A 12,919-nucleotide genomic window follows, 5' to 3' on the forward strand; every position below is an offset into this window, starting at 1 on the left:
CATAACTATTCTGGCTTAGGTGGGCAGTCATTTCTTTTTCCACTTGCTCTTCTGCTTGGGAAGTTGTTTGTTAAGTTCAACTAGTACTTCTACCACTGTATCATCTGGATCAAGTTTTCTCTGTAGTTCTCTCACCTCTGTCTCATAATATTCGTCAGTATCTGTAGGCTTGATCCTTCCCACAAACCAGTAGAGCACAGTCCTTTGAAATGTTGCAGAGAATAGCCAGCCTCTTCTTGCTGCTCAGCATTAGTGCTTTATGCCCCTTTGTTCTTGTTCTTGTTAAGTCTGGTCGCCCACACTGTTGAATTAACCTGCCCAGACCTGTTTTCCTCCCTGCTCCTTCCTGTCTTCCCCATTCTCTGTATGGAATTTCTTGCCTGCTTTACCCTGGGCCATCTATTAAAATGGCCTTGCTGATTAATAGGATGCCTGATCCTGGCCCCTCCTGGCTTTACTTCATATGGATGTTCTTTATACCCAGGTCAGTATGGTCTCAGGGCTTATTGGTTGATCCCTGATCAGGAATGCCATGAACTTCTTGGCCTAATATGCACTGACATGCTTGTGTGTTTCTTAGGGCAAAAGTATGGTTTATTACAGGCTTATCCACTGCTGACTCAGACAAGTGCCCCAGCTGTTTTATCTTTCAAGAAGTTTGATGGAATATTGAAGAAGCTTTGAAACTACATTTTTTGAACAAGTATTTATTGCACACCTCCTGTCTCAATCACCTATATGCTAGACCTTATCTTACCAATCAATACAAGCTTCCTGCCATTGAAAGTTTTTACCATTCAGCTTGATTTTTTTCATATACCTCATTGTCTTCTTATCCAAAGTTACGAATGTTTTATCCTAAGTCTTTTGGCAAAGAATTATAGATGTGCCCTTGGATTCCAAACCCTACCTCTACCTTCTCTTCATTAAGAACAACTCTTTCTTATTTAGTGGATGTTTATATGGGATTTTATTTAAAGATAAAGTTGGAAAAGAAAAAAGAATACGAGTGAGACAGATACTTAACAACTATAACCATGGACCCTCAGCATTGGTCACAGAAAGAACACTCTATCTAAGGAAACCAGAGTTTAGAGAACTTGAATACATTTGCAGAAAAACTTAACCATAGTAATGAACTGATCCATCCACTTCCCTCCAGTATATTTAAATAAGAATGATGAGTAGATTACTTCATGCATAACCAATCTACCATTAAAACCAGATACTTGCTCCTATTAAGGCCCTTGGAATATCTGTAAAGGGTAAATGTTAATGAAACCTGATTTTCAAGAATGTATAGACTCCCTTGGGATGCTCATACAGACAGTCTGATTGTTGCAGCTCATCTGTGGTAGGATCAGTGATTCCTTGAACCTTCAGTATCTGCTGTCACTTTATCAAAGTTTTTTTTTTTTTTTTTTTCAATGTGTCTGACACCTTTTATCTCACTCTGAAGGCAGTGAGGCACCTGTGCTTATTGGTCCCAGTACATTCATCCTTCTGCTCTGCATACCCAAGATATTTTCTACCCTGACTCTCCCCAGCCATTTGTTGTCAAGACTCTTGTCACTACCTGGACTGTCTGGACAGCAGTGGTGCCAGAACTTATTCCTGTACAGCTTTCCTTCCCACTGTTTATTAAAGCTAGAATACGAGTCATTTGTTTTTAAAAACATTTTGTTTAAGATCAGAGGTACCTACTCTCAGATCTAAGTCATCAAAATGAGAAATACCTCTGTGTTTGAAAAAAGTTGTAAACTCCACCATGCCTGGGTGGATTTTATTCATTCACTTGCAAGATTTTACTTTGTAGTGGTTCCATGTAAGTAGCTAGGACAGAAAAGCTGAGTCTGAGAGAAGATGTAACAGCTAAGCTCATCCAACTGCCTGATAACTTTCTGGTCGCTGTTAATGGGTACTGACTTTTTTGTGCAGTTCTGGAAAGCTCTATATAAGGAGCCATTGATTAGAGTTTGAACAGAATTTAAAATACACTGACTGTAACTTCAGTTAGGGGCTGCTTTCATATTCATAAAAGCCTACCTTTCTCCCATCCTCAGACTCTGGGCTTCAAAGCCCAGAGCTTTTATTTTATGTCTTTAATGTAAAAGCCTTGGGATTCATTCAAGATCCTTCTTGAAAGGCACTCTGATGGCTGTCTGTCAAAGAGGATTTAGAACCCTTCATGCAGCCCACATACCTCTGCCTTGCTATGGCAGCAGCTTTAGAGTTTAGTATGACCACTGTCTTCTCTGGGCATTACCTCCAGCAGTTTTGAGTTATTTGAGTAACCTGTTTACATCTGAGAGCCTTTTCATCCCTACAAGGGTTCTACCCAGCAGTCCCTGGGCTCAGCAGTTTCTATAAAGAGGTACATTTTGTTTACATGACTACTTTGGGCATTCTCTGCACTCTTTTTCCTCACCTTCTGGTTTGGGATAGTGCTTCAAGACTGTATCTGGCTATCCACAGCCTGTCATCCCTGGACAAGTGGCTTTTTCAGGAGGGCAACCAGCAGTGTATTCTGGAGAAGAGCAAGAGGAGTGGCTTCCCTTCTGAGCCTCAGATTTTGCCAGAGCACTTTTTGTGCCTTGGTGCTTCACATACCAAATTCTACTTGATCCCTGCCATTGCCAATTTAAATCTTTCCATTATGACAACTATAATGTCAACATTACAATTTTACTAATCCTCAATAGATTTTACATATTACTTTGAAGTTTCTACTCTCACCTTTACTAACGATTAGATTAGTGGTCAGACATTTCCTCCTCAAAGTTTCACATGTCCGCTCAATCAGCTTACTTCCCTTCCAGTAATAATTTAGGGACAATAGAACTATTAGGATTTTAGTTTCCTGGTCTCTTAGTAAGTTTGAAGATAAATGAGCTAAGACAGTGGTTCCCAAATCTGGCTGGTCCTAGAATCACCTGAGACTTTTCCTTTTCCCAAATTTCCAGACCCTACCCTTAGGAGATTTTAATTTAGTTGCAGTGATACGGTAATACATAGTAGTCTTAGCATAGTCATTGATAATACTCCTTACTAAATCTTCACTGAAATGAATAAAAATAGTATTAATCCACAAGGACAGATGGGAGAAAAGATTGTAATATCCAAATCAGAGAGCAAAATATGTCTGTAAGATGGAAAGTAGAGTAATGGTAATTGACTTATTTAGATAGAAGAAATTAAGTGGGGCAGGGAGGAATACCAACAGGAAGCAGATCATTTTGTCTCACAAAACTCCTAGCCCCCAAAAGGCCCTATTCTTTGGAGGTGCTAATATTGGAGAAGGCATTACCTGAAAACAGGAAGATTAACCAAAGGTCTGTCTGCTATGAAAAAATTGGATCCCTCGTCAAAATATCATCAGACTTCTAGACAAATAATGCTGGATTCCAGGAGCTAGTAGGGCAGTGCCTTCAAAATTCTGAGGAAAAAATCATTTTTAACCTAGAATTCTGTATCTACCCAAACCATTAATCAGAGGGTGAAGATAGAATAAAGACATTTTGGATATGCAAAGACTTTAAAATTTTACCTCCTATGTACATGTTCTCAGAAAGCTTCTGGAACGTATGCTTTAGCCAAATAAGGACATACTCAATAAAGACAAAGGCATATGATCCAAGAAACAAAGAATCTAACACAAGAGAGCATCAAAAGGAAATCTCATGACAAGATCTAGTAGGCCTAGAAAATCAATGTGCCTACACATTGAAGATAGAAGATGGTGGGGCACCTGGGTGACTCAGTTGGTTAAGCTTATGACTTCAGCTCAGGTTGTGATCTCAGGGTCCTGGGATCAAGCTCTCCGCTGAGTGCGGAGTCTGCTTCTCCCTCTGCCCTTCCCCCTGCTTGTGCTCTCTCTGTCTCTCTCTAAAATAAATAAAATCTTTTTAAAAAAATAGAAGTTGGTTAGCTGCAGAAGAAAGAAAGGGATTTTTCCCAATTTTCTTTCCAGGGTAAGAAAATGGAATTAATAGATAAAATGATGCTATGTTGGAGATTTGGGGGCAGGGGGGGAATGTTGATAGGCATTTGTTAGATCTATTGAAGCATGGGTCAGGGGGACAAAATTAGCATTACTAGCAAATGAAAAGCAAGGCAACTATTAACTTCAGGAAAAACAAATAGTCATACAAGCAAGGAAACAATGTAAAATTCTTGACTTGCAAGTATGTCCCCATAGTTATTATAACAAATATTTATCTAGTCGTAATAATGTAAGAAGTGACTATGCAGTTAGCCAAAATTTGAGCTTTATTTTTTTTTTAAAGATTTTATTTATTTGACAGAGACACAGCAAGAGAAGGAACACAAGCAGGGGGAGTGGGAGAGGGAGAAGCAGGCTTCCCGCTGAGCAGGGAGCCCGATGTGGGGCTCGATCCCAGGACCCCAGGATCATGACCTTAGCTGAAGGCAGACGCTTAACAACTGAACCACCCAGGCACCCCAAAATTTGAGCTTTCGATACATTGAGAAGATGGTATTTTAAGAGAGCCAAGTCCTCAATTACATACCCAAAGTCAGTAATAGAATTACTGTAATTGAAGTGTAGGAAAGACAATCACTTTTCATGTCCTGCAGGTAATGTCTGCTCACCTGTACATCAGGCCTTCTGGCTACTTAATACATTTGCCATGGGCTGCTCACACACACCAGAAGGTATTAAAAGACAACACTAGCATCTGCCTTTTTTGGATCAAAGCTCACTTCACATTTTCTAGAGCTTATTCTCTTGGTTCTTATAGCCCTGAGTGTTCTTTGACTGTAGAACTCTTGCACGATGTTGCCTAACTTGAGTTTTTGGCTCTGGTCCTTTCTAGCTATTCTGATCATGCCTGTTAAATCCTTGTGTGACACAGGGTCATAGTTAGCTAAGGGCAGTGTTTTTTATGAGATAAATGTGAACCTGTTTCAATTGGAAAACTTTCAAATCTCACTTTCTCCTCTTTGGATTTAACATGTTAATTTATGCTCTCTTTTCAGTCTCTCCGGTCATTATATGAGACTGCTCCCTGCACAGCAAAGGGACATGACACCTAATAAAAGAACTCTAATTATTAGTTAGAAGTGCACATTTACTTGTTAAGAAAATAATTCCTGATATTTTTACATAATGATGAACATGGCTTTTTATTTTACTACTTATCCTAATAATAAGTGTGTACCTTTCTTTCTTCATTGATCTTCCTCATAGTTGAAGAGCCTTTATGTCTTTTCCTAAATGCAGGGGCTGAGAAAATAAGAACTCTAAAATGAAATTTTATCATTGTGCATGAGTAATAGTCAATAGAATCAGCTGAGTTAACCATAATAAAGTCTTTTGTCTACTTTTTTTAAACTCAAAAGTGACTATAAATATGTGTTGTAAATGCATGTTCAAATACATTTTACTTGGCTTAGAGGAAATACATAAAAAAGAAGAGTCCTGCTGTGTTGCATTCAGCTGGCCATTTCAAGAAAATCTAACAAAATTCACAACTTCTACAAAATATGGTTTTCATTATAGACTTTTTTCCAGTTTTTTTCTGTAAAGATTTTATGTACACCCAGCATGGGACTTAAACTTATGACACCAAGATCAGGAGTCATATGCTCCACCACTTGAACCAGCCAGGTGCCCCAAGATTTTATTTTATTTTACTTTTAAAGATTTTATTTATTTATTTGATAGACAGACAGCAAGAGAGGGAACACAAGCAGGGGGAGTGGGAGAGGGAGAAGCAGGCTTCCCGCCGAGCAGGGAGCCCAATGCGGGGCTCGATCCCAGGACCATGACCTGAGTCGAAGGCAGACGCCTAATGACTGAGCCACCCAGGCGCTCCCCCAAGATTTTATTTTTAAGCAATCTCCACACCCAGTGTGTGGCTTGAACCCACCACCCCGAGATCAAGAGTCCCATGCTCTACTGACTGAGCCAGCCAGGCACCCCTTCATTACAGACTAATTTTAAGTGATCCTTTTATATTACATTCATTAGGACATTTTTAATCAGTTCATAAAAATACATATAACAACTTTTCACTTTTATGATATTACCAGAAACAAAAAACGAACCAGAAGCTGTCATGGGTTAGATATCTTGTGCTTAAAACTCATTTAAGGGGGCACCTGGGTAGCTCAGATGGTTAGGCGTCTGCCTTCGGCTCAGGTCATGATCTCCAGGTCCTGGGATTGAGCCGCAAGTCGGGGTCTGCTTCTGCCTCTACCCCTGCTCATGCTCTCTCTCTCTGTATCTTTCTGTCTCAGATGAATAAATAAAAGCTTTAAAAATAAATACATACATACATACTCATTTAAGGAAAAGATATCATGAAAAATAATTCCCAAATGGATTTTGATCCAGTGGGTCTCCAGTCCAATGGCTTTTCTTTCCCTTTATTTCACATAGAAAGACCCCCTACTCTTGAAAATGCCCACTTCAAAAATTCCATCTAGTTGTCTCTATCTTATATACAAAGCAGTAGAGAAGGTTTTTATCACCCTTTTAATCACACCTCTAGCAGTAGAAAGAACCATTCAATCATCTCGTTCTACATATAAAAGTAGAAAAGCAAGGTAATATGCCAGCTACCTCTCTCCCTTGAGGAGTTGGCACATTTTTTATAGAGGAATGGCTGTGGGTATCTATTTTATCATTTTCTAAGCTGATAAAATTCTATAAAGCACAGATGTCTCTCTCCAGGTACATAAGAGAATGTCAGCATTCATATCAATCCAATGTACTGTATCTTAGGACACTGAGGAGATTTGGTAGACTAACAACAACACTTGCCAAAATGTTTGAGTAAAGCAGTAAAAGAACTGCCTTTACCTTTAGATGTTGATGTAGATCAAATCAAACCCTAGAAGACTACATCAGAAGCAGAATAAGAAGAAAACACCAAATACTCACTAAAAAACATAAGCTTAGAGGCTTATTTAATCTGAGGGTTTATGTAAGCACATCATTGTTGCCTCTGTGTAATGTTATTCAGTGTGGGAATGAAATTGCAGAGAGTGGTAATCCCCATAGAAAGAAAACATAAGAACAATTTGTTCAGTTTAAGATCTAAGAGTCCCTAATTCCTAATTTATGACTATAACGATAAAAATTATTTTTCCCTGTTTCAGAGAGGAACCTTAACCCCAAAGCAGCCTGCCTTAAGAGAAGGGAAGAAGAAAAAGTTTCTGCCGTATCGGCAGAGCCGCCAACCACACTGCCAGGAACCCATCCTGGGCTTAGTGAAACTACCAACCCTATGGGTCATATGTAAACATCAGCCAGGTAAGTATGGGAATGAAAAGGAAGTGCAAGGAAATTACCTGATTCATCTTAAACTAAGCTAGAACTTTTGAATAGAATTCTCTGGTGGCAGTGGTCATGCTAAAGGTTACAGGTAATTTGAAATCCCAACAGTTTACCTTTCTGTTGTATAACCATACTTAGCCAATGTCCTTTAAAATCAAATTACTATTCAAAGTGTGATAGTATCTTATAATTTACAAAGAATTTTGGGTTCTCCTGCTCTGGATCATCATGTATATGCCCTCACATGAATACTACTCTGATCCAAAAAGAAAATAGTGCAATGACTAATCTGTCAAATAACTTTGCTACCACTCATAGTTCTCATTCTCAACCAGTTTTCTCTTAACCATCTACCTCTTCTTGTCATGAAATCTTTATTCACAAAAGAGTTACTGCTTGCTTCCATTTGGATCAACAATGCATTTTCTCTCATAAGCATGTAAGCATATCAGTTACACGTAACTTCTGGAATCTACTAATGAATGTAAAGGTATTACATCTGATAGAACCACAGTGCCCTTCTCTCTGGAATTTTACATGTTGAAAAACTTTTTATCTTTCCCTTAATGGATTAAACACAGTTCACTTCCTTACGATTTTTTGTTTAACAGTGTGACAAGGGTAATATGAGGTTGTTGCCCAAGCAGTTAATGTGAATCATCTTTTTTCTTAAAGATACACATTTACATGATCTATAACAACCTAAATTGTAGTTATTATTTAGGTGGCAGAAGTTAATATAGAATGTAATTAAATATTTTAACTAGCAGCATGGATTAGGAATACATCTGGGAACTTCATTTTTATAATCTGCCTGCAGCAGTGTGTAGTTCTTTTCCCAATTTCATCAGCATGTTAAAAGCAGTAAATAAAAGTGAATGAATGGGAGGTGTGGAGCACAAAAAAAATATCAAGTGCAATTTCATTTGGTCAGCTTTATAGCTATCTCATTCTGAGCTGAAAATCTGGAATTTGGCATTTTGTAAACTACAAACATAACTCCCCTTTTCCTGAAGAATTTGGTTCCTACCACCTCTGTATATATCATTCCTAAGATCAAACTAGACCAAAACTGAAGAGTTAGTTTGGGGACAAAAGGAAGAAGGGTTAATGTGATTAAGTGTCCGTTATACTTGTAACACTAGCACACTGGAGAAAACTAACCCACCTCCCCCACAAAACAATGCCCAGCAACCTAACAGATTATGCAAGTCAAAGAGACTTCAGGCAAGAGTTAGTTAACTTACAGTTCCTTTAAAACTCATGCCACTGTTTCATATTTTGTGGAAAATATAGAATATCATGAAAAGATAGATATTTTTGTTCAAAAATAGACTTTAACGTTTTAAAATGAAAACATGCCATTGTTTTTCAATGTTTCTAAATTGGCAACTCATTTTAAAGAAGAGTGATGAGGTAACTTGTTATGCTCAGGTCCCAGGTAGCCACCGGGCTATGAAAAGAGCGCTTGACGGGCTATGAAAAGAGCACTTGACGTTGAGTTGTCACATTTATCACAGAGCCTCTGTCTTTCTTTAGTTGTACCCATTTCCTCTTACTCTCTTCCTGGTCTCTCTCCCTACCTCACATCTCTCTCCCTCCCCTGTTTACTTCCTGTTCTTTTACTGCTTCTATATCTAATACTGCTTTTATGTCTCTACCCTTATCTCAAGAATGAGGAAATTCCACCGCTTAAGTTAAAATTAAACCTGGGCATTCTCACCTATCAAAAAGAGATGAAGAATCCTTTAAAAAAAAAAAAGTTTCAGGGTTATAAGAAATGTAGCAAATTTACTTGGTTCTATAAAATTTTATAGGTTAAGTGTTTATTATCTTAACATATGTTTTAACGGTTGCTAATTTCAAAAAGGTGGTTGTCTGGTTTCACCTTATAACCTTCGGTTCTTTATAGAACCTAATAACAGATTAAAAACCAGCAAAAGACTGGGCAGCAGGAAAATGACTGCTAGAACCAAAATGGCTGATAAAGGATCACAGAATGACTGACTATAAAAGCACAGAATTTGCCACCACATGATATAAGGCCAGGTAGCTTTGAATATCTGTTATACATTTCTAAGAGCATAACTCTATTATAAAACAATACTGTGGTTATTGTTTAATAAAGAAGTGAAAGGTATGATTCTTTGAAAAATTACTTTCATCAAAAGTGGCTAAAATGGAAAATTTCAGTGTTTACTACTATGTAAATTGAGACTGTTAAGTGTATAAAATTTGTACTAATACCAGTAAAGTTTAATCATTCATTCCTTCATTGAACAAACATTTATTGAGGACCTTCTGTGAACCAGGAGCAGGAACCATTGTGAAAACAAATACCAGGGGTGCCTGGGTGGCTCATTCATTAAGCATCTGCCTTGGGATCAGGCCATGGTCCCAGGGTCCTGGGATCGAGCCCCGCATCGGGCTCCTTGCTCCGCGGGAAGCCTGCTTCTCCCTCTCCCACTCCCCCTGCTTGTGTTCCCTCTCTCGCTGTCTCTCTCTGTCAGATAAATAAATAAAATCGTAAAAAAAAAAAAAGAAAAGAAAACAAATACCAAATGGTCCTGCCTTCAGAAACTTTCAGTTTAGAGAAGGTGTAAACTATTAAGACAATATGGTAGACTAGATGTATCAGGAGGTGAATGCTTTACCATTGTCTCTCCATTGAAAAATGGATGAGTGGAACCTCAGAGCTCAGGTATTGGCAACTTGAATGTTGCCAAAATAGAAGTTTGCATAATTGCCCCAGCTGTTGTATAATCCTATATCTTGTGATTTCTATGATCACATGATCTCCTTTACAGATCTTCCCACACTATTTCAATTACACCTTAAAAGAAATTCCGAAGCTCTTTTATAAGTCATTTAGCAGACTGCTAATTTAGTATAAACCTGGGTATAAATGAGGAATATCAATATCAACTTGTTTTTTTCTGGGGAGGTATTTATTTTTAATGATGATGTCCTAACTGGTTCTGTTCTTTCCCTTGGCTCTCCCTGCCACAGTTCCAGAGTTATCAGTAGGCTAGATAGAAGGTGACCTCTCCTCATAAGGACTTGGACAACTCAGATTATCTGAAGACACAAACCTGCTAGGAGGGAGAAGAAAAAACAAAACACTTGAAGCAAGAAACTCAAATGTAATCCTACGATCAAAGCAACTGGTCAACACTTCCATCAGAAGTGAAGATAGGAAGCTCATCAGATAGAACGTCAGCCCATGAAATGTTTGCAGCATATCACTTTGTTGCAAGCAGTGTGTCGCTTCTGCACAATCAGAGACTGTCTCGATCTCTCCACTCATCGTGGAAGTTGCCTTGTGCCTAAACTGAATTGACAAATGCATTGTAACTACAAATTTTATTTATTGTTATGGAACTGTAAGGTCTACATATAAAGGGAAAAAGTTAATGTGGAAAGCTGATCTAAACTCAGCTGATGCCAGCATTCGTTAAAGCTGTTCACGTGCAGAACAAAGCAGTGACAACCATTGGCCCTTAGCATTCCCGGCATACCTATTAGTGTCTTAAAAAGGAAGGGAAAAGTCTTTTGTTTGCCCTCTCCTATCCTTTTGCCATATGAATAGTGTTTTCCATGAAATAGGAAAATATTACTTGGTATAGCATTTCTTTCGCTCTCATTTTTTCATTCATTTTTATTTTCTCTGTGGGTGTTATATTTGGTCTCTGAATCTGAATAGTTTATGGTCACAATCCAGAATCCTCATGTAGTCCTATGTGCTTTGCATATTTACCTTACAAAGATCAACAGAGACCATCTGTGACCATAACCTAGCTAAGATTTTAAAGGGGGAAATTTTGTCCCCTAGATTTTCCCCAAAATAAACATTGCTTTATTTCTAATAATAACCAAGACTTTTCAAGCTTCTAGATTTCATAGTAAAGCCTGTAATAGCAAGAGTGTAAATTACAAGGGAAGAATCTACTTCTTAGAAATTGCTTTGTTTTCCAAGCAGTAAGTACTACATATAGTACTTGTAAAGTGTTAGCTGTAAAGTAAGCACAAAAATGGATTTAAAATACAAAGAAGATTTTCAGGCTGTGATTACGGTGACCGTAACAAAACCCAGTAGTCACCAAGGCAGGTATGTGATAAATGACCACACCACTCTGAGGCTAATTACCAAACGGAATACAAGAGCAATGGTCATCCGTGTTTCCTTATCCTCACCTTTATTTCTCTGTCACTTGGATGGCTGGTCAATGGGGAGGAATTCAGTGGGTGATTTAATCAACCACAAACCATCTGCCCCCGTCCCAAGAAGATGAGCCAGATTAGCCATAAACCAGTGCTTGTCAGTCCATCTTAGCACCGTACATTAAGGCACCCCTCTGTTTCTAATCCTTCAGAGTTGTTTTTTAAGATATCATAATCACTTTGAACTTCCATGAAATCTGTCTTCCACCACAACAGCCCTGGGAGAGAAAAACATGCTAAACAAGGTTGTCTTGGCTTAATAATTCCTTATGGCCAGTATCAGCAAAGGCAGTCAGCACACAGAAGAAAGGACCCAAATCACTCTGTAACTTTAAAGATTTCTGTTAATTTGAAAGAACAAAAACAATTAAGACAGGACTTTCAGATCCTCCAATCAGGATGATTCCTAACGAATCTGTCTTTTGTGAACTTAGTGGACTTTTTGGTTACTTTAATTTGCATATATTCTCCAATTACATCAGACTCTATCTGTGGCCTTGTTCTTCATTTCAGTGTTAATCAGCTAAACAGAAGTTGTTGCTTATGATGTGTGAGTGAGCATACGCCACTGCCTGGCCTTTTTTTCTTCAGAGCTTGTTGTCTTTTTCGCTATATTAGACTTTGCAGTATGCCCAGAAGCTTTCCTTCATAAAATAGAAAGAAAAAACATTTGGCTTATTTTTCACTGTAGCTAGTCTTTTATACAATAATCTTGTAAGAAAATTTCTTGAATTCTAAATATTACTCTTTCTAGATTTTTGAAATCGAAAAGTTTTCAGTAAAAAGTTTCTTACTTTATTTTATTATATTAGGTAGTAAAAATGTAGGGTTATTTACCATAACCTGTTCATTAATATCAGAAATTTACAATAGCGTTTTAAGACCATAGTAGGCTTCTAGCATACCGTGTAGTACCTATGGAGTATTGTAAGAGCTAATTGTCCGAGATGAATTGCTTCTCATCTTGTTCTCCAGTTTCCATTGTTGGTTATATTGCAGATTTGTATCCTGTGTCAAATTCAAGGTATTATTGATAAACCTTTTCAACCAGCAGCAAGAAGTTCAAAATTTTTTCTGTCACTGTAACAGAAAACACAATATGTATATAACATTTATGTAGCAATAAATGTGCCATCTTTTTTTTAACATAGTAAACTAGTGAGTTTTTTACATTCCTCTCTTAAAGAATAATGCATTTTGTTCTCTTCTCCATCTCATTCCTCCCACACTGCTTTTCTTTTTTTCCTCCAGCTTTATAGAGATATAATTGACATTATAACATTGTGTAAGTTTAAGGTGGACGATATTATGATTTGAGATCTGTATATATTGCAAAATGACTACCATAGTAAGGTTAGTTAACATACCTAGCGCCTCACATAATTGCTTTTTTGT

General features: G+C 37.8%; 1 protein-coding gene across 8 annotated transcripts in view; it reads left to right on the plus strand.

Moving 5' to 3' along the window:
- The window catches only part of TCF12 (transcription factor 12), a 372,079-nt gene extending 359,409 nt beyond the window's left edge, over positions 1-12,670 (plus strand). For all 8 annotated transcript variants that reach the window (XM_032417040.1, XM_032417042.1, XM_032417041.1 and 5 more), the window contains 2 exons: positions 7,126-7,279; positions 10,313-12,670. In XM_032417040.1, the coding sequence (XP_032272931.1) occupies positions 7,126-7,268 (143 nt within the window). In that variant the 3' untranslated portion in view covers positions 7,269-7,279; positions 10,313-12,670. The remainder of the gene's footprint in view (positions 1-7,125; positions 7,280-10,312) is intronic.
- The last annotated feature ends 249 nt before the right edge of the window (positions 12,671-12,919 follow it).

The sequence above is a fragment of the Phoca vitulina genome, unplaced genomic scaffold (assembly GCF_004348235.1).
Source record: "Phoca vitulina isolate PV1807 unplaced genomic scaffold, GSC_HSeal_1.0 scaffold20, whole genome shotgun sequence".
Classification (NCBI taxonomy): Eukaryota; Metazoa; Chordata; class Mammalia; order Carnivora; family Phocidae; genus Phoca; species Phoca vitulina.